The 24,262-nt window shown below is 44.0% G+C and overlaps 1 protein-coding gene across 3 annotated transcripts in view; it reads right to left on the bottom strand.

Annotated features, from left to right (window-relative positions):
• Positions 1–24,262, bottom strand: part of PRKCB (protein kinase C beta) — a 328,355-nt gene that overhangs the window by 68,578 nt on the left and 235,515 nt on the right. For all 3 annotated transcript variants that reach the window (XM_055340824.1, XM_055340826.1, XM_055340825.1), the window contains one exon: positions 18,693–18,839. In XM_055340824.1, the coding sequence (XP_055196799.1) occupies positions 18,693–18,839 (147 nt within the window). The remainder of the gene's footprint in view (positions 1–18,692; positions 18,840–24,262) is intronic.

Here is a 24,262-nt window from a genome sequence, read left to right as displayed (position 1 = left end):
AGATAATATACAGTTGGTGACGTTATCAACTTCTGAGTTTGGGGGATGATTTCTCATGCAGCAATAGATGACTGAAGATATTCATCCAAGTGCATTAACACAACCAGTGTTGCCAGTGTGGCCCCTGTTACCTTGGCTTGTTTAATAATCCTGGGGTTTGGTTGTGCATGCTCTTTCTCAATCAATTTTTTTTTTAAAGGCTTCAATTAAGAGAAGCAACAGAGATGGAATTCATTCTGTCTTCCAAATGTGTCATCTTTCCCAGTCTTATCCAGGACTTGGAAGACTGGCCAATTCATCCATTCATTCAGTAAACATTACATGTCTAGGATGTGCCAGGCACGGAGATGGGCACTTGGGATGCAGAGTGACAAGCTCACAAAACTTGCCCCTCTGCACAAGTAATTACCAAATTCAGTTATGAGTAGACACCAGCAAGAGAAGTGCACGGTGCTCCGTGAGTGTTTAAGTGGAGGACCTAACTGATCTTGTGGGTCAGTGAAAGATGCTCTGGGGAAGTGATGGCTAAGCACAGACCTCAAAGATCAACACTACTAGCCCGACATATTCCAGGAGGCATATTCCAGGCGGAGGGAAGAGAACTATGTTCCTTTAGGATTAAACTATCTGAATCCACAAACCTTGGCCTAGAATTACTGCAGGAAGTGAACACTTGAGCTCTAGAACTCAGATTCTGATTCCAATCCCCAACTGTCTGAGACAACAGCAAACAATTGTCTCTAGCAGAATCAGAGAGATCCAGCAAACAGAGCAGCACTGGTACCATCTGAGGAGACCAGCTAAACAAGAGGTGGTGATCAGAGGGGATGGCATAGGGTTTGTGCCAGAAGAATAAAGGTGATGCTGGAGGGAGGGCCAGCCCAGGAGTGGGTGGGTCGTTTGTGGCTGGTAATGATAATCATTCCCTCTTCTTACTTACACTGCTCGGGATCCCATTTAATTTTCACATGAATGTGTAGTGGGTACTTCTACTATCCACACATCACAGACAAGGGCTTAGGAAGTGTGGTGACTTGTCCAAAGTCACTCTACCAGGAGGTGAAACTTCCTATGTCACCCATTTCCAAAACCCACACTCTTCACCATATTCTATCTGATTCTCTGGACCTCAAGTATGCAGTGCTCTGCTATGGTAATTTTTTTTTTTTTTTAGGAGAGAGAGGGAGTGATGGAAAGAATCTTAAGCATGCTCCACCGTCAGTACAGTGATATCATGACCTGAGCCGAAAACAAGAGTCGGACACTTAACTGACTGAGCCACTCAGGGGCCCCTGCTATTGGAAGTTATTTAAATTATTTATTAAATTACTACTGCCAGAGTGTTTCAAATTTGGCTCCAGATCCCAGCCCTGCTCTTCTCTTTCCTACCCACCTCACCTGCTGAGGCTTGGGACCTTACAGGCTAACCTGTGGGCACAGACAGAAGGGTCATTTCCTTTTTCCATTTCTTATACAACCACTAACAAACTATTCATTTACTCTGCAAGAGGGGCTTGGTGCGAGTTGGTGCCACAGCCCTGATTCCAGTTCATCCATGCACTATCTTTTTCGGGGATTCTGTGCCAGGCACAATGTTCGGGGATTCTGTGCCAGGCACAATGTTAGGCATGTGCCTGCAAACAGGACAGGCATGGCCCCACTTCTGAGCATGAAGCAGTTTCTGGAAATAGTAATTTAATAAATAATTTAAATAGTTTGCCATAGTAGGGGCTCCTGGGTGGTTCAGTCAGTTAAGTGTCCAACTCTTGATTTCGTCTCAGGTCATGATCTCAGGGTTGGGTGACCAGTAAAGTTCCACCATGTTCTAAAATGTTCCTTTAAGTGCAAACGAGCGTTTGCTTTTCATTAATTGTCTCATGAAGTTTCTGGAATTTCCACTTCGGTTAATACCAACAGAGAGGGCGTGGGCTGTTTGTTCAGCTGTCCCTCCATCTCCAGGGTGAGGATTCCAAACAGATTGAAAGGATGTGTTGAAGTGACGCTCTTATCAAGCTCCAAGCCACATCTGTTACCCAAGAATCTTCTGGGAGAGATGTGATAAATAACAACGCTCCAGTGGCAGCAGAGAAAATGTGGGAAAGTAGCCCAGGGACTCCTGGCTGGAAAGTTTGTTGCACTGAACTTTACCGGTGAATCCAAATGGCAGAATGTGCCTGGAGGCTGTCCCCGTGGCCATGGGACACTGTTGCATAATGGTTAGGGCACAGAGCTTATTTATTTATTTTTTCTTTAAATATTTTATTTATTTATTTGAGGGAAAAAGTGAGAGAGAGAGAGGAGTGGGGTGAGGGTCAGAGAGAGAAGCAGATCCCCCCTTGCTCGCACGACTCAATCCCAGGATCCCGAGATCATGAGCTGAGCTGAAGGCAGATGCTTAACCGACTGAGCCACCCAGGTGTCCAGGGCAAGGAGTTTAGAGTCAGAGGACCTGGAAGCTGTTGGGGTGCCACTACACACTAGTCGCCTGACTCTGAGGAATTCACTGAACTCTTCCTCCTCTGGTAACATAGGGATAACAACAACACTTAGCTTTTGGTGGAAGTGGGGGATCTTTGTGGGATAAAGTGAGCAAAGTGTACACTTTAACTCAGCACCATGCTGGGCAAAGGACGAACGCTTAATACCTGGGGACTATCCTAGTTTCCTGGGGCTGCCGTACCAAAGAACTAGAAACTGGCAGGCTTAACACAACAGGATTTTATTTTCTCATGGTTCTGGAGGCCAGAAGTCTAAAACCAAGGTGTTGGCAGAGATGCTTCCTTCTAGAAGCTTCCTTCTAGGATCTCCCGGAGAATCTGCTCCTGCCTCTATCCTAGCATCCAGTGGTTGCCAATAATTCTTGGCTTACACATGTGTCCTCCCCAACCGGCACCCCCCTCCGCCAAATCTGTCTGTTTTCATGTGGCATTCCTTCTCATGCACCTTTGTCTATGTCCAGATTTGCTCTCCTTTAAGGATACTGGTCACTGAATGAGGGCCCATGGTAGTGGAACTCGATTACACCTGCAAAGGCCCTATGTCCAAAAATGGTCACATTCACAGGGACTGCAGTTAGGACTTGAACATATATTGTGGGGGAAGACAATTCTACCCACTACAATAGTTATCATCAACTTCACCTTTTCAGAGAATGATCTGGGGCAGGGGCCTGGTTGTAATCTGTGTCCACCAGCACCAATGTCCAGTTCTTAACTGGCTAAGAGACTTGCCCTGTGGGAACTCTGGGTCCGTGTGCGGAGGGTAGGCAGAGTTAGGGACCAGAGACCCTGCTCCCCATTCCCCCAGCCTCAATGGACACCTGCCAAAAGTCCAAAGCCAAACTGAGCCTCTCAGTTACATCCCTCACTCAATGCATCAACAAGTTTTGTCAACTCTTCATTCAAAATGTATGCCCTATCCAACCTCCTTCCTGATCGAAGTCACCATGATTCTGAGCCTGGTCTCTTGCAATTGTCTTTTAATTATTCCTTGCCTCCCCACTACGTATACCCAATCAACAAGTGCACTCTTCATCACATTCCCCAACAAAGCTTTAAAACTCAAGTGAGGGCATCCCGGGTGGCTCAGTGGTTTGGCATCACCTTCGGCCCCGGGGTGTGATCCTGGAAACCCGGGATCGAATCCTACATCAGGCTCCCTGCGTGGAGCCTGCTTCTCTCTCTGCCTGTGTCTCTGCCTCTCTCTCTCTCTCTCTCTCTCTCTGCTGTCATGAATAAATAAATAAAAGCTTAAAAAAAAAAAAAACCTCAAGTGAGTCCATGTTCACTCCACCTTTCTAGGATCTTCCTCTCTTCCCACCGCACTTAGGACTCTTCCCCCAGATATGCCCAAGTTTGCTCCCTCATCTCCTTGCAGAGGTCCTCCCTGACCACCTCCTCTAAATTACAGCCCTGTTTGTCACCCCCCATCTCCTTCTTCTACTTTGTTTTGCTTTCATAGCCCTCACCACACCTGACATTATAAGCAATATCTCTTCACCTTTCTCCCTCCCGAGATGTCAGTTCTATGTGAGCAGCTCTTTTGTTTGACTTCTTCACTGCTGTATTCCCAACATGTAGCACATAGTAGACACTCAAGGAATATTTGTTGGATAAATGAGTGAAAAAGCCTGTGTGGGGGGAAAGGAGCTTTAAAAAAAGCCCTGGATCTGGGTCACTAGATATCTCCAGTGACTTAGGTCTCAGCATTGTTTAGTTTGTATATGGCTATTTCCAACCCATATTTCACAAAGACCTTGAGGTAGCATTGAGATTATATAATATAAACAAGTGGATTTTATGTTATGTAAATTATACTTCAATAAAGGTGGTTAAAAATGATTATACACCATACAGTAAGTGTTTGTGTGTGTGTGTGTGTGTGTGTGTGTGTGTGTGTGTGTGTATTCTCTCTCTCTCTTTCTTCCTCCCTCAGCTTCCTGGAAGCCAAAGAAACCAGAGACACATGAAACATAACAAAAGCTCATATTTACTTTAAGGAAAATCATTTTTTGAAGAGAAAAATAAGCTTCCCCTAGAACTTAGGTTTGAAAGAAATGTCTTGCATGGATCTTAAACATGTAGTGCTATAGTGAATGATGTTCTTAACAACACCCCTACCGCAGGAGCGGTAGAGGAGGAGGAGGAGGAGGAGGAGGAGAAATCAAGCATCTAGCATTGTCAGAACCTGCAAGCTCAGCTAACATGTTGGGATTGGGAAAAGATTCTAACTTGAACTCATATGGTACAATGAAAAGACAAAGAGAGAGAGAGAGAAATTTGGGCTCCCCCAAATCCAATCTGGTAGAAGAGGATCAGTAGGGTGCCTGGGCTGAGGTCAGAGTGGGACAGGGAGAGAGAAGCAAGCTAGAGCCAAATGTGTACACTGCAGGCCCACTGCAGACACCCCGGACTCCCCTCCATGCCCACCCCATGAGGGAACAGGCTTGTGCACAAGGCTGGAGGCAGGCATTGGGTGCTGTTCTGTTTCAAGGCATGCTTCCTCCTTTATTTTAGGGCTCCATCTTTTTGTGGGTTCCTGTCTCCTGTGGGTTGCACCCAGCCATCTAGAGGCCAGCAGAGGGTACTTTGGATCAGCCCAGCTCTAAATTTTAAGGCAGATACTATGCCTCCCTTCCCCATCCTTTGCTAGGATTCGCCTTGTGTGCTTGCACTAAGCTCTTGTTTCTGCGGGCCACACATTAGAATTCCCTGCCGAGCTTTTAGAAGCTGATGCCTGGGCCACACTCCAGACCAATTAAATCAGAATCTTTTAAATACTGGGGGCCTTCTTGTGCCAGGCCTGGTCTGCCCTGGGGAGGACACGGTGGTGACTTGGCAGGCCATTGGGATGGTGGTGTAATCAGGGGCTAGAGCACTGGGCAAACGCTGTCCCTCTGCTCTTCCAAGGGTGTTCACCCACTCAGGAGTAGGATTTTGAGAGAAATCTGGGTGCATCTGAGTTACGAAATGAAGGGTAGCTTCAGCATCCTCATCTTTACAACATGACAGGAATCCTGACAAGCTCTTGGGGGTAAGAATGAGATTGTGATACCAGCAGTCTGAAGAGCTGGAAGTTTGCATCTAATTAGAATTGTGAAATCACAGTAGTACAGGTTCAGCTCTGTAATCATGAATTCAAAGCCTGACTGTGTCATGCGCTTGCTGTGTGATGGTGGGCAAATTACCCAACCTCACTGAGTCTCAGTTCCCTTAGCCATATAAGGGGCATAATGACAGCTCCTCCCTCACAGGGCTATTGTGACAGCAAGTGAGAGAATGCAGGTAAAACTCAGGCTCCGCACACAACAAGCCACACAGCTAAGGGGAAAGCAGATTCAGGGAGCATAAAAGGGATGGATGTTCCAACGCCCTCTGTGGGTACATATGGTGGCCCACTCTCACCTTCTTCAGAAGACACAAACAGAAAGGCGAAAAGTGAGCCAAAGCAATAGACCAAGATTTCTGCAAGATCTATTTCCCAGGAGATGCTATGCGAAGTTGGGAATAAAAGCAAGGTCTCACAGTCTTAGCCCTCTTCGGCCAGAGGTTAGAGGACCTTGCCTCGATGAGCTGCATGCTCAGTGCAGACAGGGCTTCCCTGTGGAATCAGCAGACCATCTGACACCTTCTAAAATTCCAAATGGGGGAGGGATGATATACCTAGTTACTAAGCTCTCCCACACTCGGCTGTTTGGGCTGCAGACCTGCCAAAGCCCTCCCTCGGAGGGGGCCAGGAATAAAGAGGTGGCTCAAGGGACTCAACCCTTGGTAACTGTGGCCTGGAAGGGAGGGCAGATCCACCTTAACCCAGAAATCTTGTAGCATGCTGGATGTGAGGGTAAAACGTCGACAAGAGTCCATGAATCCATGGGGCCACAATGATGACTCGATGGCATAAGGCCTGCAAAAGCTTATCCAACAGAAAGAACTGAAGGCACTGTGCTCACCACAGCTGATGAGCTGCGAGCCTTTGGGGGCTTTCCCAATGTGCAACTTTCACCAGATGTGAAGATGTCCTCACATGCTCTAGGTTATCTTGAAGGCCCCGATTTTGACTCTCCAAAGCATACTCTTATCATTCAAACTTTGGATCAAATTTCCTAAGTGCACATGTGTCTGCCCAGGCGTGTGTTTTAAGTTTTATTTTTGATGGTGGTCACCATAATCGAATATGAAGTCATGTGGTTTGGGGGAATCAAATGTCTTTGCCTCTAGCAGCAAACTGGAAGTTAACAATCTAGAAATGATTTCTGGCAACTGGGGAGACTTGCTAATTGAAGAAGTACTTCAGGAAAAATTGAAAACTGATACAGTGGGGAAAAGATGTTAATTGGGAGTTAATAGTGTGGATCTGGGTAGGACTTGGTGGGTACAATCTTCAAACTGGCCAGACAAAAAAAAAAATATCAGAGCAGAGATGCTCAGTGTGCAGACCAACTTAGATGATACAACTTGGTTATTTCATGATTTATTATGTAAGACTTTCCGTATTTAAAATAAAATCTCTTTATATGGTTACATATGTATGATTCCAACTATATGACATTCTGGAAAAGGCAAAACCATGGAGACAGTAAAAAGATCAGTGGTTGCTAGGGGGTAGGGGGGCGGGAGGGATGAATAGGCGGATCTCAGAGGATTTTTAGGGCAGTGAAACTATTCTGTATGATACTATAATGGTGGATTCATGTCATTATACATTTGTCCAAACCCACAGAATGTACAACACCAAGGGTGAATCCTAATGTAAAGTGTGGGCTTTGGGTGATAATGACGTGTCATCCCAGGCTCTTCAACTGTAATGAAGGCACCACTCTAGGGGGAGGGGGCTGCTGATAATGGGGGAGATTAGCTGGAATTTCAGATCAGAGGTCTGGTTAACAGGTGTTGAGATTTAAACCTTTTAAAATAATGCCATGTGGCATCTCAGATTTAATCAAGTTGAACTACAGCCCACTAGCAGAGAGAGCCAAAGGAAGTGTGAAAGGAAGTTTAGAATGGAGGTCCTCTTAGCCTAGTCAGCTCAGGGCTTGCTATTGTTAAGCAAATGTCACTACGCCGCCGCCGAGGAAGGAGTGACTCACAGCCACTCCTGGGGAGGGGGAGGAATGGGGTATAAGAAACTGAAGCCTGAAATGCCTAGCTCCTGTATTTTCAATGAAGATGTTTAGTTGGATTTAATTTTTAAAAATTTCTTTTAATTGTTTGATTGGGTTGTAATAAGAAATGCAACAATTTCCAAACCCTGGGCTGTATTGCTTCTAATTACTGATATCATAGAATCGGTAATGATAATTGATAGGTATCAACTCTAGTTATTGTAGGGTTCTTTTGAACCAAAAATCAATGCTCGTGACATATACGCTCAATTGTCTTTGAATCATATGTTATATTTGACAAAGCTAGATGGTTAAAATAAAAGCAGATTTAATTTGACTGTTTCTTCAGATGGTTCCTGGGGAAAACAAACCAATAATTGATGCCTTTTAGCAAAAGAAAATGCAGCAAAACCCTTAAGGCTCTGTCATTGATTTGAACAATTAGGTTGCACAAAGGAAGCTTGTTTCTCTGTAATCTGATCTGCCCTGTGTGCACAAGCCTGCCGTTGCTGGTGGTGTTACAGGCTAACAGAGAACGGGTTTCTCCAAGGCAGGAATGGAGCACTTTGAGTACAGGTTGCCTTGTGGCTTAATGGTTATGCATTCAGGAGCCAGACTCCTTGGGTTTGAGCCTGCATCCACTGCCTGCATGAATCTGCAAGTTCCTTGTCTGTGTCACCTCTACTTTCTCACCTGTAAAATGGATCTAACAACAGTACCCACCCTGGAAGATCATTGTGAAGTTTCAATGAGCAAGGCATTTAGAGAAACTCTCCATGTACAAACTATATTATCAATCTCTGCAGTGGTTTTGATGAGGTCAGTACACAATGTGGAATTGGACAGGTTGTGGGGGGATGGAAACAAACTACACTTAATCCTACTAACTACCCATATGCATGAATCTACAATTTTTACCATGGGTGTTGCGTAATTATAACCTACAGGTTTCTGCTATTATGTTTGCTGCAGAAAAAATTACAGGTTATGCTGTTAGAAACCAGGGATTCATCTTAACAGGACAGTGAATTTCTGAAAGAGCGCATAAAGATGCGGTCTAGATGGATATGGGCGGATGGCAGGAACCGTGACAGCACGGTAATTGGACCAGTGGCCATGAATTATTACCTGAGACAGAGTTTCCATGTTAATAGGCTCTAGCTGGTCTTTCAACAGCAGGGGTTGATTTAACTTTGTATTATTTTTCCCAAAGAGTCAGGCAACATGTTCAAGAATATGCAGACTTAAAAGAAACTCCCACTTTGGCCTGTGTACTGAACAGGCCAGCTATTTCCTTCCTTCTCTTAGAGAAACTGCCCATACCACCTCTGCTTTCGAGAGTCTGTTCCTATTGTTCTTCCTGACAGACAGCTGGAAAAGCCACCCCTCCCCGTGGCTACAGCTAATCGAATGGATCATAGGGCTCTCTGAGCTATATACTATACTATACTATACTATACTATACTATACTATACTATACTATACTATCAGCTTCTCTTAAATTTCTAGGAGAGTCTAGACTTGGGAACGAAGCATTGAGAATTGAGGAGTGATATAAGGCATATCCACAGAGAGAGATATTAGTAAGAAACAGGGATGGGAGACTGGGGGCTCCCAAGATGGAGGCCATGGTTTTGGGCTCCAGGAAGCTTCCTTGTTTTGGCTGCAGTCCTGCCTTTGGGTGTTGATGAGATACACAGAAACACACCACATCTTTCTAATAAGTACCCCCTTTGCTCACTCTGGCTTTACAATCTGCTTACAGCAGGGCAGAGGCTTATAAAACTTGAATTCCAGAGACTTCATTCTCCTGACATCATTAATTTTGTTGGGGAAAATGGACCCTTCTAAAACGTCTTGTTCTGTAATGGGCTCTCTTCTGAGGAGTAAATGTAGGGACTGTAGAAGAGCAGCAAGTCATTGCACAGAGGAGAGACATGGAAAAATCAGGAAGGTAGAAGGGCCTCACCAAGATCCCGGAAGATGAGTTGGCAAAAATACCGCAGCTGCAATCAGAATTGCATATGAAAGACTGGGGGGCTGGGAGGAAGGTGCCACCATTGGGAGAGAACCAAAGAGAAGGCAGGAATCCAAGATCAGACAGCAAATGTCAAAAGGTTCTCTGGAAGAGGATTAAGGGAACAGGTAGCAAAGACTTTGAGCTGCCTGTGAACCATATGATAAAGGAGCTCACCATATGGTGCAAGAAGATAGCAAAGCAGGTTCAAGGAAAGGAAAGTGCTTTTGTCTGTAGGATTATATAACCACATCTAATGTATGTATGCGTATGTGTGCGTGTGACTCCATACCACTAATGAGATTAAAATTAGGAGAGACTCCCACATCAGGAGCTCCAAGATTTAGGAAATGCCTTTGTTACGGGTTTGAACTAAACTGCTTTTTAATTTCCTCAGGCAATTTCTTCCTGTCTTAACTTAAGGCTGCGCTTGGTTCCAGCAGAAGATGCTGTAGTCTGGGGCTTGGAGCTCTGGATTGCTCTCTTGTGCACAAAACAAAGCTCATACTAGTTAAGCACGCTGGTGGCTTTCAGAGAGACAAGCCTGGAGGTTGCTGAGGATGTACGGCTCAGGTGCTGGTGCTGCCAACCAGCACCCACTTTAGCAGGCACAGGAGGCATGGTGCCGGGGAGGGGTGGGGCATAATCTTTTTAGGCGCTCATGAAAGCATTTTAAGGTCTTTTAAAACCACAAGAAAAAAAAAGTGGGCTTTTAGGCTAAAGAAAATGCTTTAACGTATTATATGAATATGCTTGCCCTTCTGCCAATGTAGTCACATAAGATACCCTTTTCAAACGCTCTTTTTCCACAGCAGAAGGAGGGACCCACATATGTCATTAAGGAGCTCTGTAGCAGTTTTAAAATTGCTGTTTCAAAAAAGACAAGACTAGCATTTGGTGGAGATGAGTGGACCACAAGGCAGGGACAAATGCTGTTTGAGATGGAAAGATGCAACAGGAATCACAAAACCTACTTTCAAATCCTGGTCCAACCTCCTTCCCACTGTGTTGTCTTGGGGAGGCTATTCAACCTCTGTGACTTACAATTTCCCCATAAGTATGATAGGGTTAACGTCAGTAGCTGCCATGCTGGGTTGAGATGAGAATTCATATGATGTAATGCCTATAAATCCAAGGCATGGTCCCAGGCAATTCGTATGAGCTCAAAGTTAGAGACAACGGGGAAGGGGTGTGTGGAATTGCAGATGGAGGAGGGGTGGAAGAGTGGGTGCAGGTTAGAAGAAATGGAGGTCAAGAGCTGAAAAAGAACCAGCTAAGGAATTTCTGCACACATTAGAGATGCCTCCCAAGGCTTGGAGGATCCCACCAGCCAAGGTCCACAGAGTAGGGGGGCAGGGCTGGAAGGGGGAGTCCATTGCATAAGCCTTCTCAGGAATCCCTGTGATGGCTCACAGGTCCCAAGAGCATCTGCACACAGATAGGTGACTGACAGGCATAGTGATGGGGGAGAGCAGGCAATCTGGAGTCCTCCATCACTGTGGGCATGCACTTTGTCCAAAGGCAGAGGCTCAGAATAAAACCAAGGCATGTAAACTCTGCTTACACTCAGAGGGGAAAAAGAAGAGAGGGGGGAAATGAGAAAATAAGAGGGAAAACCGTTAACTTCCTAGAATACGTCTATGATGTGGTGTGGTGACCACTGTTGGCGCTAGGAATGCAGGTGTTAAGTATCAAGCAATCAAGATCACAGGTATCTAAACCAAACCCAATCTGTCTTGACTAGCTGTGTGACTTCAGCAAGTTATTTTAACTTCCAGTCTTTCATTTCCTCATCTGTAAAATGGGGATAACAGCAGCTACATTATAGTCTAAGTGTGAGACAATACATATAAGCTCTTACAACAGAGTCTGGTGTATAGCAAGGACTCCAATATTAGGAGGCATCATCACCATCATCACTACCACCATAGAACATATGTTCCATGAAGGCAGATACTTTTGTCTGTATTGTTCACAGCCATTTCCTCTACACCTAGAAGAGTTGCTTGGCACATAGCAGATGCTCAATAAATACTTGCTTGAATGAACAAATCCTTAATTACATCTGTTGGTGAGCAGTTTATAAAAGTGATGACTTCTCCTTGGGGTGGGGTGTGGGTTCCAATCTCAGCCCCAGTTCCTTTCCCTCATGTCTGCCCTCTGCTGTCTATAAGCAGCCACCATACCTTGCACTCAGATCCAGAGAGGAAAGAGTAAGGAGTAAGGAGATCACTTATAAAAATTGAGAGACCAGTATTCCAGAATTTGCTGAGGGTAAAAGTCATAGTGCAAAATGATATGGTGTGGGTGGGTGGGGAGGAAGTGGAGGCCGCAAATCCCAAAAGGGTAGTTTCAGTCTCTGGATATATTCAATGAGGACAGGACAGAGAAGGGAGGTCAAGACCCCAGGGAAGATTTTTAAGGATATAGGAAATGTTAAGCATACTTCTCATCAGGAGGAAATAATACAGAGGACAGGAAAGATCAGATACTTTCTGTACCTTCCAGATATACACAGAAAAATAAAGCAAAAGACCTCATATTCTTAAAAATAACAATAGTAATTGAAGTGCCAAATTCTTGTATAACATAAGATCTTTAGGAACAGTTTTTCTCAAAACATGGCACTTGTACCATTAGCAATACAAGGACAAAGGTATTTCTCTTTTAGTAAATTCTCCTAGAACATGTTAAAATAACTATATGAGTGGTAGATCAAGCCTATGAATTTATATATTCTTTTTTAGGGCAATGCTAAGAGAAGAGAAGGAAATTAGCTAAAACCATTTAAAGAAAAACATTTAAGATAATAAGGAGTTATGTACATGGGGAAAAATAAACAAATGCACGAACAAATAAATATTTGGGAAACATGACCATGGCTATAGTCAATCCTGTTCAGTCTGAATTTTGAGCTACAGGAATTGACATCAGCACCGTGGACAGAGACATGTGTGTTCAAAGTCTCTAGGAGTACTTGGAAGGGGCTGCTTCCTAACCCTCAAGTAACCTTAGTGACACTCAGGCACTGATGTCACCATTATTCTAGGAAAGTAAAACCCTTAGAGAGGAGGCTGAATGGTGTCTCACCTCTCAGGTTTTGATTTTAAACCTTCTTGGATGCATACAGAGCAGCAGACCTGGACGGGACTTTTTGAAGACATGAATGTTATACCTGGGCACCCAGTTTCTAAGGACTTTCCACTTTTTCCTTTTAATCCCATAAGCTGCTGACTTCTTCCTACTTGATTTATTCCTGGCTTATGCTGTGCTTCAGGAAAAGCCGCACTAACACCTGGTATGTTCCATGATTTGAACACAAGGAAATGTCAGCTAGAAGATGAGCTTGAAGTTTTCTGTTTATGGATCATGATCAACTGGGAGTTCTGAGGGCAAAAGTCAGGAGGTCTTTGGTGTTTCCAAGCAAATGCCATCCAGAACTGAAAAGTAGGGAGTATGGTTGATGCCACTAGCTTTCCACCAAAATTGTTCTCCCAGCTTCCCTTGCATGGAGGCATGGCCATGTGACTAAATTCTCTCTAATAGAGTGTAGGCAGAAGTGATGGGTGTCACTTTTCCAAAGCCAGACTTTTAAGAAGCAGCTTGTACCTCCTCCATACTTCTCCCCGTCCACCCTCTGAATGCAGACAAAAACAAGGCAGTAGAGATTAATGGAATCATATAAGATGGAAGGAACCTGGGTCCCTTAAACCACCATATGGAGAGAGTGAGGGAGGTCAGGAACACCCATCTCAGACTACTACATGAGTCAAAATTAATCGTCCATTGTGTCAGAGCCAGTGTACATCTGGGGGGGGGTCTCCTGGTTATGGCAGGTGATCTACCCTTACTATTAAAGGAGCTTAGGTGCCCTGGCCATCACATAGGTCAACCAAACCTGGCTCAAGGGTGGGGTCAGGAGGAGACCTTTTGAGATTTTCTTTGACTTCCCCTTTATTCTTTTATTCCCTTTATTTTGATTTTCTTTGCGAAGCTAACTTAACTCATCCTTTAGATACAGCCCAAGAGCCACTTTCTTGGGGAAGTCTTCACTGACTTCCAGTTAGGGCCAAGCTCACCCCTACAGGCTCTCACAGTGCACAGCAACTACTGCAGTCATGCATTACATCTACTAGTGTGATTTCTTGACTAATGTTTATACCCCCAGTGCATTTTTAAGTATGCATTTTTCAAAAACTCATAGAATAATACACTGCTTTGTACATTTTGTTGTATGTAAATTACCTTAAAAATTACCAAAAACAAATATTGAATTCTGGTTAAATGATATGTATGTGCAAGGACTTAGGGGTAAAGTGTACCAGTGTCTGCAACTTGCTTTGAAATGCATTAAAAATGAGTTGACAGTGGGGAGCCTGGGTAGCTCAGTCAGTTAAGCATCTGACTTCAGCTCAGGCTATGATCTCATGGTCCTGGGATTGAGCCCTGTGCCTGGCTCCCACTCAGCAGGGGGTCTGCTTGTCTCTCTCCCCTTCTCCCTCCCCCTCTTCATGCTCTCTCTCTCTCTTAAATAAATAAAATCTTTTAAAAAATGGGTTGCCAGAGAGAAGATAGATGGATAGAGTGTGATAAAGCATAAGCAGTCAAATGCTAATTATAGAATCTAAGTAGTGGGTACTATGGATGTTTGCTGTATAATTCTTTCAACTTTTCTATATTCAAAATTTCACTGAGAGTAGGGTATAGTGAGTATATTACATGAGAAGAATTATTCTATGTATATTAAATTTTATATCATTATATCATTTATATCATTAATCATAATGCTCTATGATTTGCTTTTGTTTTAATTAATATTGTGTCATGGACATCTTTCCGTGATGATAGAAAGGCAGACAGAGATAAGAGAGACCTCATTCTACTGAATTTATCATGGATATACCATTAGACATTTAACTTTCACGTTATTGATGCACATTTGAACGATTTTCAATTTTTTCTACTACCGTTTTCCATGACAGATCTTTTACATCGACTTTTGTGTTGTTGCATTTGATTCTTTATGTTAGATCTACGTCCACCACAGCACACACCTGCCTCCCTTTGCTCCTCACCCCAAGAGCACAGGACCTTCCATAGGCAAGAGTCAGGAATATAAAAGAATAATAGTCTCCATTCAAACTTCTCAGCATAACTTTTAAAAAGGATTTGGGCCATATAAATCACAAGGACATCTGAAGTCTCAGAAGGCAGGCAATACTAACATTAATTAAATGTTTATTGTGGCAGCATTTTTGGATTAGAATCAGGTTTATAATGAGGAGAGTTGTATTTATGCTCTGCACATCTGGGCAGTATAATCTGGGCAGTATAAAGCTGCCCAATTTATATATCTGAACCATAATTTTATCTCCAGTAATCCCCTGACAACCACAGAGGTTAAATTCTTGAAAAGTGTAGAGATTGGTAAAGCTGAAGACAAAGATTCAAGGGATCACTAAAAATAGAGAGTGAAACTCATCATAAGAAAACAAATTATAACTATGGATGGGAACAGATGTTAACCAGACTTTTAACTGTGGTGATCATTTCATAATATATACAAATATCGAATCATTATGTTTTATATACCTGGAACTAATGTTATATGGCAGTTATACCTCAGTAAGAATGAATGAATGAGTGAATGAATAAAAGAGAGCATGAAGGATAAAACTAGAAAAACTAGCAAAAAATAATAAATGATAATACATTTGAATGCTCTGTTACAAAAGTTCTAGAAGGCATCTATCTCTGAGTAAGCCAGATGTGCCAAGAAGCCCTGCTCAGTCAAGATAACCTTTCCAGGTAAATACTCTCACTTGTTCAGGGAAATAAACTCTCCAAATTGTTCTTTGTTTCAGAGTTTTTGAAACAGGGCTTCCTCGTTTGGAGCTCAATGGCCTTCACACCCGTTTTCTGTCTTGTTTTCTTTCCACAGGTCTTAGCAAAAGGCATGTGTCACCCCCTAGGCATTCTACAAATGATGACAACTCCTAAGAGCACATTTTTCTTAGGCCAGATCTGATACAGTGGACCTGGGTGGGGGGGAGAGGTATGAAGATATCACCCCAAAGACCAATGTCTTCCATCTTTGGAAAGAGAAGAGTGACTACTGTGCCGTGTTATGCTGTTTAAGGGGATCGATCTATATACCTGACCAGACTGCAAAATGCTCAAAGTAGGCATTCAAATATAAAAACTACATTAATTGAAAACTGTGGTGCAAAGGATTACGCTATGTTTTAAAGGACCATTGAGGCTTTTGTTATTCTGTCTCGCTCTCATGACATACTGTTGTTCTCATCTGCAATTTGTTTGAGGCCACATCCCCAGCCTGGAATAGAAATCTCAATTATTGTAACAGTTTCCATGGAAACATATGATCTATTCGCTCTCATTTCCTCACCATTCCCCAATGACCCATTCTCCTACTTCTCCACCCCCCACCCCTACCCCTCATCCTTTCTGTAAGGCCTTCTGGCACTTCCATTTCTCAATCAAAAACTCTCCAACCTATATTGTTAACTGACCATAAAGGTGAAGAACTATGTGTACTAGATGCTAACCCCTGTGGTAACAAGGACAAGAATAAAAATGCATATTTATATGTGTTAAATTGGCACACAGGACCCAGAAATAAGCAAATGAAATGAACAAAATGTTTGCCTATGGAGGGCAGTAGCAACAAGGGGGACACAGAAAGGTGTGAACTTGGGTGGGAGCAGATTTCTCAGTGTTTATCCTTTCAATATAATTTTAATTATGAACCCCATGAACACATTGCTTATTAAAAATATAATGTAATTTTTAAAAACTACCCAACAGACTCATGTAATAAGAACCCCTTCTTCATTTAGGTCACGTCCATCCTGATCATCAAGGCAATCCACTCATCTTTGGAATCTAAATGCCCCTGGTCTTTCTAGCACTTTAAATCTCTGACCTCACCCATTTGTTTTTTTCATCCCTAGGCTTCTAGATTCCTTCTTTCCTACCCAGGTTATGACCCTCTTCCTCCTCTGACTTCCTTTCCAAGCTGGTCTAGATGCCACTTTTATCCATTTATTCAATATGCTTTTACTGAGCACATACTCAAAGCAGTCTCCGTTGGATCTGCAGTGAACAACTCTCTTCTCAGAATCCTCGACTCCCTTATTAACCTTATGGCTTACTGATCCTACTCATCTCACCCTTAGCTCAAATCTGCCATGCACTTCTCCATGTCCACACCCAGCTGCTCAGAGTATTGGCAAAAAATCACACAGAGGCATGGCCGCTTTCATTACCAAGTTCAGAGAGCTTCTCAGTAATTTTACTGTATTTTCCTACTGTCATTCTCATTTCATGCCCAAGCCCTGCAAACTCTGGGCCACAATTCAGATCACTTATTCCATCTCAGCAGATGACTCTGTGATCCACGGACAGAGAAAATCCATGCATTCTGTCCAAACCCTGAGTGGATTCAATCCAGAGGCACTAGAAGTACAGCAGTGAACAGGTCAGAGAGGGTCCTCTTCTCAAGGTGCTTAGGTCTTAGAAGAGAGACGAACCAATAAACAAACAAAAGGAATACCATCTAGTGATGATTGTTATGAGAGAGAAGAATATAACCGGGAATGAATGAGCAGCTGAGGAGATGGTCCAGGAAGGCTTCTCAGAAGAGGTATTGTCTAGGTTGCAATGGGAATTATAAGAAGGAACCAGCCAGGCAAAACACAAAGGAAATAGCATCACAAGAGCTCTAAGGAGGAAGGAGCTTTGTATGTTTCAAAAACCCAAAGACCACTGTGGTCAGAGCACTATGGGTGACAGGGGCAAGAAATTGAAGTTGTCAGGCAGAGAACTGGGATTAGACTGTAAAGAGTGATGTCAGCCCAGGACAGAGTGTGAAATTTACCCCGATGTGACGGGAAGCCATCGGAGAGTTTTAATCATAGGGAGTGCCTTGACCTAATGCAACTTTGACAAAATGACTCAAGCCGCTAAATGGAAAGTGTATTGATTACAGGGAACCAGAGCGGAAGCAGGGAGGCCAGCTAGGAACTTCTGCAGTGGTCCAGGTGGTATACGGGGTTTAGATTAGATACACAGTTTAGATTAGGGCGGTGGTCCAGGTGGTATACAGGGTTTAATTATGCCTGAAGAGGGAGAGAAATCAGTAAATGAGTGGCCTGCTTTGGAGAAAGATCTGTTAGGATTCGTGAATACGTTTCACACGGATAAGATTAACTCCAGGACAACTCCCAGATTTGGGGCTTAGGCTACAGAGATGGAGAAGAAATTGGTATTTTTCACACACTAGAGTTCATGGTATGAGATTTATACTAGACATGTTTGCAGCACACAAAGGGATTAAAAGACTTAAAACAACACTAAACAACTCAGGAATACTTATAACACAATCTTGACTTTAGTAAAACAGTGTCTCCCAGTATCTATAAAAGGTTCCAGAACCACTCTATGAGTCCCAGGGTCATCCTTCAACTCCACTGCTGTTTGAGAGGAATGGTTCCCATTCTTGGCTGCAAAAGGGATCTCTTCTGAAAGGCACATCAGATCATGTCACTCCTCTGCTTAAAAACTTTCAATGGCTCCCCACTGCGCTGTGAGTAAGATCCAAACTCTTCATCACAGCTCACAAGGCTTTGCAGGATCAGGCCCCTGCCCATCTCTGCAACCTCACATCCTACTACCTCGCCCTGCACATGACATTTGGCCTCAACACCTTCTGATGGTGCCTAGTATGTACCAGGCCCTTCTCTACCTCAGGACCTTTGCACTTGCTATTCTCACTGCTGGCAACATTCATTCCTGCTTTTGGTATGAATAGCTAGTGCATCTCATCCTTCAAGGCTCACCTTCTCAGATGGTCTAAGTGGGCCTCCCCTCTTGATTTGTTTGTGGCCCACAGCACACTATTCATTTTCTTCACGGTTTTTATTATAAACTACAGTGTTGTGTTTATTTCCTTTTTACCCTCTCCCTCGTTGGAATGTAGCCCCACATGAACAGCAAATGTGCCTCCCTTGTCACCTGTCCTGGAGTGGGTGCAGCCCCCACACCATACCGTACCTTGCCAAAGCTTCCTTTCCCCAGCACCATCAGGAAGTTAAAATCTGTCAGTTTCATTCGGTCTCTGTTTCCATTGTTGTCAAGTTTGGATATGGTGTTGGTCGTCTTTTCTTCTGGAGCCTTGGTCCCCTGGCTGATCTTGGCTCTCTGGCAGAGGAAGCACACAGAAAACAATGTTAGGGTTTGAGGATGCCCTTGTAGGAAGCCACAGGTACATGCCGTGAGTTGCGGTTCCTGCAGCTCGCTGCCTCCCCCGGCCCGCATCTCAATGAAGAGCACGGCCAACATCCACTCCGTAAGCCTGACACCCTGAAGTCACCCTTGATGTCTCTGTTTCTCTTTCACCCATCATGCCTCAGCCACCACCAGGAAGAGTCCTTTCTTCCTCTTAGCTGTCTCTAGAATTCATCTGCCTTTCATTTTCACCACCACCACCTGCCATCATGTTGCACCTGGACAACCCACCATGGTTCCCCCCTCACTGGGCTTTTCATGCAACCAGAGCGAGTTTCCACTTCTTCATACCCAACCAAGTCACCACCAGCTTAAAATGCTTCAGTTGTGACCCACTAGGTTTGGGATAAAGACCTCAGTGCTTTCACTGGCCTACATGGCCCAGTATGATCAGATTCTCCAGCCTCTTATCACTTCTTGGACCCTTCCCTATAACCCAGATTCATTCTCCTTTCACTTCCCACTTCAGGCCCATTGCACCGGCTCTTGCTGCTCTGGGGATGGCTGTTGTCTCTTTTGCCAACCAAGTTACGCCTGCTTCATGTTTCCACTTCCCCAGGGAAGCCTTCCTTGACTGTCTGCCTGGATTAAGTGTCCTTATTTGCTTCCTTCATCCATTTCACTTCCCATTTATACTAGATGGTAACTGTTCCCTTGTTTCCCCCAACATACTGGAAGCTCTGTGAAGGCACAGACTCTACCTCTGCAACTTCCCTAACAACTAATACAGTTTTATGCTATGTGGGTAAGTGGATGGGTGAGGCCCATGTCAGTCCTCAGCGTAGCAGGGGAGGGTCTTACTGCTGTGAGCAGCAGAATGGTGGCTCAGAATGGAGCAAATTGGGACACTGGGTGGCTCAGTGGTTGAGCATCTGCCTTTGGCTTGGGATCCTGGGGTCCTGGGATTGAGTCCCACATTGGACTCCCTGCGGGGGGAGCCTCCTTCTCTCTCTGCCTATGTCTCTGCCCCTCTGTGTATGTGTCTCTCATGAAAGAGTAAATAAATTCTAAAAAAAAAAAAAAAAAAAGAATAGAATGGCAGCAATGAGGAGAGAAGAGGAGGTCAGCAGTGAGAGCGGCAACCTCCAGGACTTTGTTACTGGAGTTGCCTCTAGGGCTAATAATCCTGATGCTGGTGTGGATAAGCAGCATAATTCTGAGGAAGTCATCAGCTCAGGATGCTCCTCTGCCTAGACATCCCATATTTCAGCATCTCTCTCAGAGAAAAGGCCAAAGGCCAGAGATGACCCAGCCCCTGTGTACCTTCTCTGATTTTGGGCCTCTTCTCCTTGCATCACCCTAGCCTCACTGCTGTTCTCTGAAAGCACCAAACACATCATTGCCCCTGGGCCTTTGCACTTGCTGTCCCCTGTGCTTGGAGTTCTTTCCCACAGCTTCTTCACTTCAGATAAGACAGCCTTTCCCAGGGTGCCTGGGTGGCTCAGTCAGTTAAGCATCCACCTGGTTTTGGCTCAGGTCATGATCTCAGGGTCGTGGGATTGGGTCCCATGTCAGGCTCTGAGCTCAGCACAGAGTCTGCGTGTCCCTCTCCCTCTGCTTTCTCTCAAATAAAATCCTAAAAAAAAAAAAAAAAGACAGCCTTTCCTTATCACCATCCTACAAACCTGATATTTACTCATTTCTTAATTTCTCATCTTGTCTCACACTAGAACATAAGCTCCATGAAGTCAAGGATTTTGTCTATTGTTTTTCCCCCTGATGTCTAGAGCAGTACCCAACACAGAGTGGGCACTTACCTTTGGTAAATGAACCTTTCTAAACTGCAGTCGCTTTTTCAAACAAACAGAGATCAGGACATGAGAGAATGTATCTCAGAGTTCTTAGCACCATTCCTAGCACATACTAGGTGCTCAATGAATGGCAGCTATTATAGTTGTTGAATAATAATTCAATTGTCATTTTTTAAGGATTTTATTTATTTATTCCAGAGAGAGAGAAGGGGGAGGAGGGGCTGAGGGAGAGGGAGAAGCAGACCCCATGCTGAGCACGGAGCCCAACATGGGGCTTGATCTCAGGACACCAAGATCATGACCTGAGCTAAAACCAAGAGTCGGATGCTCAACCGACTGAGCCACCCAGGCACCTTTATTCGGTAGTCTTTTAAAGACAAAGAAGCAACAAACATTTTTTCAGGGTTTTAAATATCGTAAAAGAGTCTTTCATTCAAAAATACTCATCAAGTGCCTGCTATGTGCTATGATCGAGATGCTGAAGCTCAATCACAGAGACAAACAACTATGGATGCTCAAAGAATGTGCACTGCAGCAGGGACTAGGTCCTACACCTTGTATCCCAAGGATATTCTAGAGTTATTCAGGTCAACAACTTGATGTCAGCCACAGAAACAGCATTTAGGGAGTAGAGAGCAAGACACACTTGAAGAATCAAACGCTGTTTAGTTTGGCCGGAGCACAAAATGCAAGGTCCATGTGGCACAGGATGTAGCCCAAAGGCAAGAAGGACCAAGTCAACCCTGTCAAGAGGTCAGTGCTGATTCTGAGTATGAATCTAGAGGCTCTAAGGTGGGGCACCTGGATGGCTCAGTCGGTTAAGCTCTGACTCTTGGTTTCAGCTCAGATCATGATCTCACAGTTATGGGATTAAGCTCCATATCGGGATCTGAGCTCAGTGAGGAATTTGCTTGAGAGTCTTTCTCCCTGTCGGCCCCACTCTCTCTCTCAAATAAATTTTTTTAAAAAAGGCTTTAAGGAGCCTATGGTATGATCATATTCCATTTAGAATATCACCCTTGGTCCAGTGAAAAGACCATTTGAAGGTGAGTCTGGGAACCATTAGAAAGAAATGACCATAGTCATCAAGGTGCGAGATGGTGGGGCCTGACCTCAAGGGTGTCTGCAGTGCAGACAGAACAAAGTGGATGGACTTGGAGGTAGACTCATCAGAGCTGGGTGCAGCCTGGGAAGGGGATAAGGGATGAAGGGACGAGTCCTTAGCTTCTGTCTTGAGCACCTGGGAGGACAGGATGGCGGCACTTTCCACTCAGAAGAGAAGTGGAGGAATGACAAATTGGAGGTATGGGTAAGAGGGTGTGAAGACTCTGACTTGGGACACGCTGAGACTTCCCCTTCCCCACAGTGGCTTATGCTGCAAGGTTTATTTCTCCCTCAGGATGCATGTTCATGGTCATCATACCATTTGTGCTCCTGACAAAGTGTCCACCATTTTTCTTCTTTCTCTTTTCCAAATTACAGTGGAGGGCTGCCTGCGTGGCTCAGTCAGTTGAGTGTCCAACTCTTGATTTCAGCTCAGGTCATGATTTCAGGGTTGTGAGATCAAGACCTGTGTCAGGCTCTGTACTCAGCAGAGTCTGCTTGAGTCTCTCTCTCTCTCTCTCTCTCTCTCTCTCTCCTTCTGCCTCTCCCCCTGCTCAAGCTCTCTCTCTCTCTTTCAAATAAATAAATCTTTAACAATAAATAAAAATAAAAATTCTCTCTCCGTGTCTCTCATGAATAAATAAATAAAAATCTTTAAATAAATAAATAAATAAATAAATAAATAAATAAATAAATAAATAAATAAATAAAATTACAGTGGATACACTGAAATGCATAAATCTCAAGCGTATAGTTCTATGAATTTTAAAAAGCTTTTATTTATTCATGAGAGACACACAGAGAAAGACAGAGACATAGGCAGAGACATAGGCTCCCCTGTGGGGAGCCCAATGCAGAACTCAATCTTAGGATCCCAGGATTATGACCTGAGCCAAAGGCAGATGCTCAACCACTGAGCCACCCAGATGCCCTAATTCTATGAATTTAGACAAATGTATGCACCTATGAACCCAAACCCAAACCAAGAGAGGAAACGTTTCCATCATTCTCAAAAAGTTCTCGGGGTCTCTTCCCAGCCAATCCTGTCTCCCATGAACACAATCTCTGTTCTGATTTTGATTTCTATAGGTCAGTTTTGTTTGTTCTTGAACTTTGTTAAATAGAATCACAGAGTGTGACCTAATAAGGAATAGGTATGTATTTCGTCTCTGCTCTTAGTTCCTGATGCAAAACTCCTAAAACTCTTGAAATTTCCTGATAGGAGCATCTTTTATTCTAATGAGGACACTCTTGGTGGGCTCCTGGATGGGGGATTGTCACTGCACAGACCAAATCATGATGAGAGGCTTATAGCTTTCAGCCCCATCGCAGGGCTGGAGATTGAGTTAATAATCAATCATGCCTCTATGATGAAGCTTCCATAAAAATCCCTCAACTATGGAGTCTGAAAACCTTCCAGAATGGTGAATCCCAACCCCATGGGCGATGGAAGCTCCTGTGCCCCTTTTAGACCTTTCCCTGTGTATCTCCTCGTCTAGCTTTTCATCTGAATCCTTTATCCTAACCCTTTTATACAATAAACCGGTTCATATAAGTGTGTCCCTGAGTTCTGTGAGCCATTATAGCAAATTATCAAATCTGAGAAGGAGGTAATGGGAATTCCTGATTGGTAGCAAGTCAGACAGAAGTGTGGGTGACCTGGAGACCCACCATTTGTGACTGGAGTCTAAAGGGAGGGCAGCCTTGTGGGATCAAGGCCTTAATCCGTGGGGTCTGCTCTAACTCCAGGTATTGTCTGTGAATTAAATTGTCGGACACCCCATTGGTGTCCACAGAGGACTATAGAATTTATTGGTGTGGGGAAACCCACACATTTGGTGAAGCTCTGTAAAAAAGCCTGACAGGTTTCCCTTTACAGAATAAGTAGTCTTTGCATCTGGCTGCTTTCACTCATTGTCATGTTCTTGAAATTCACCCGTGCTGTTGCATGAATCACTAGTTTATCCCTTTGTATTGGTGAGCAGTGTTCATTGTTTATTTACATTCATCCATTCTCTTGATGGGCATTCGTATCCTTTCCTCTTTGGGGCTATTAACAAAGCTGCCGTGAACACACATGGTCAAGTGATTTTGTAGTAAGATATGTTGATATTCAAGTGTCTCTGGGAGAGCCAAGGATTCATGCCCAGGAAGCAATGGCATATGTGGGTTTGAGATTGATAAATGGTATCTAATCAGGAGACAGACATTTGTCGGTTACAGGCAGAGAGTGAGTGGTTAAAACAGGAGCTCATCAGGTAAACTGTAAAGAAGCAAAGTACCCAAGACAGAAGATGCACTGCCTTTTTTGGGTCATATCTTTCCATCACCCCAAATCCTCACGCTCCGGCCCCAGAGTTCTGTTCAAGATATCCTGGCTCAAGCACATTCTCTCCTTCCTCCCCATCCTGCTGTCTTCCCTGCTTCAGCACCCCATCTCCCACCTTCTTTGAATCCTGACTCAGGACCCATTTGATCCAC

The sequence above is a fragment of the Nyctereutes procyonoides genome, unplaced genomic scaffold (genome assembly GCF_905146905.1).
Source record: "Nyctereutes procyonoides isolate TBG_1078 unplaced genomic scaffold, NYPRO_anot_genome, whole genome shotgun sequence".
In the NCBI taxonomy this organism is placed as follows: Eukaryota; Metazoa; Chordata; class Mammalia; order Carnivora; family Canidae; genus Nyctereutes; species Nyctereutes procyonoides.
Note: the sequence above shows the minus strand (reverse complement) of the source record. Positions and strands in the feature narration are given on the sequence as shown.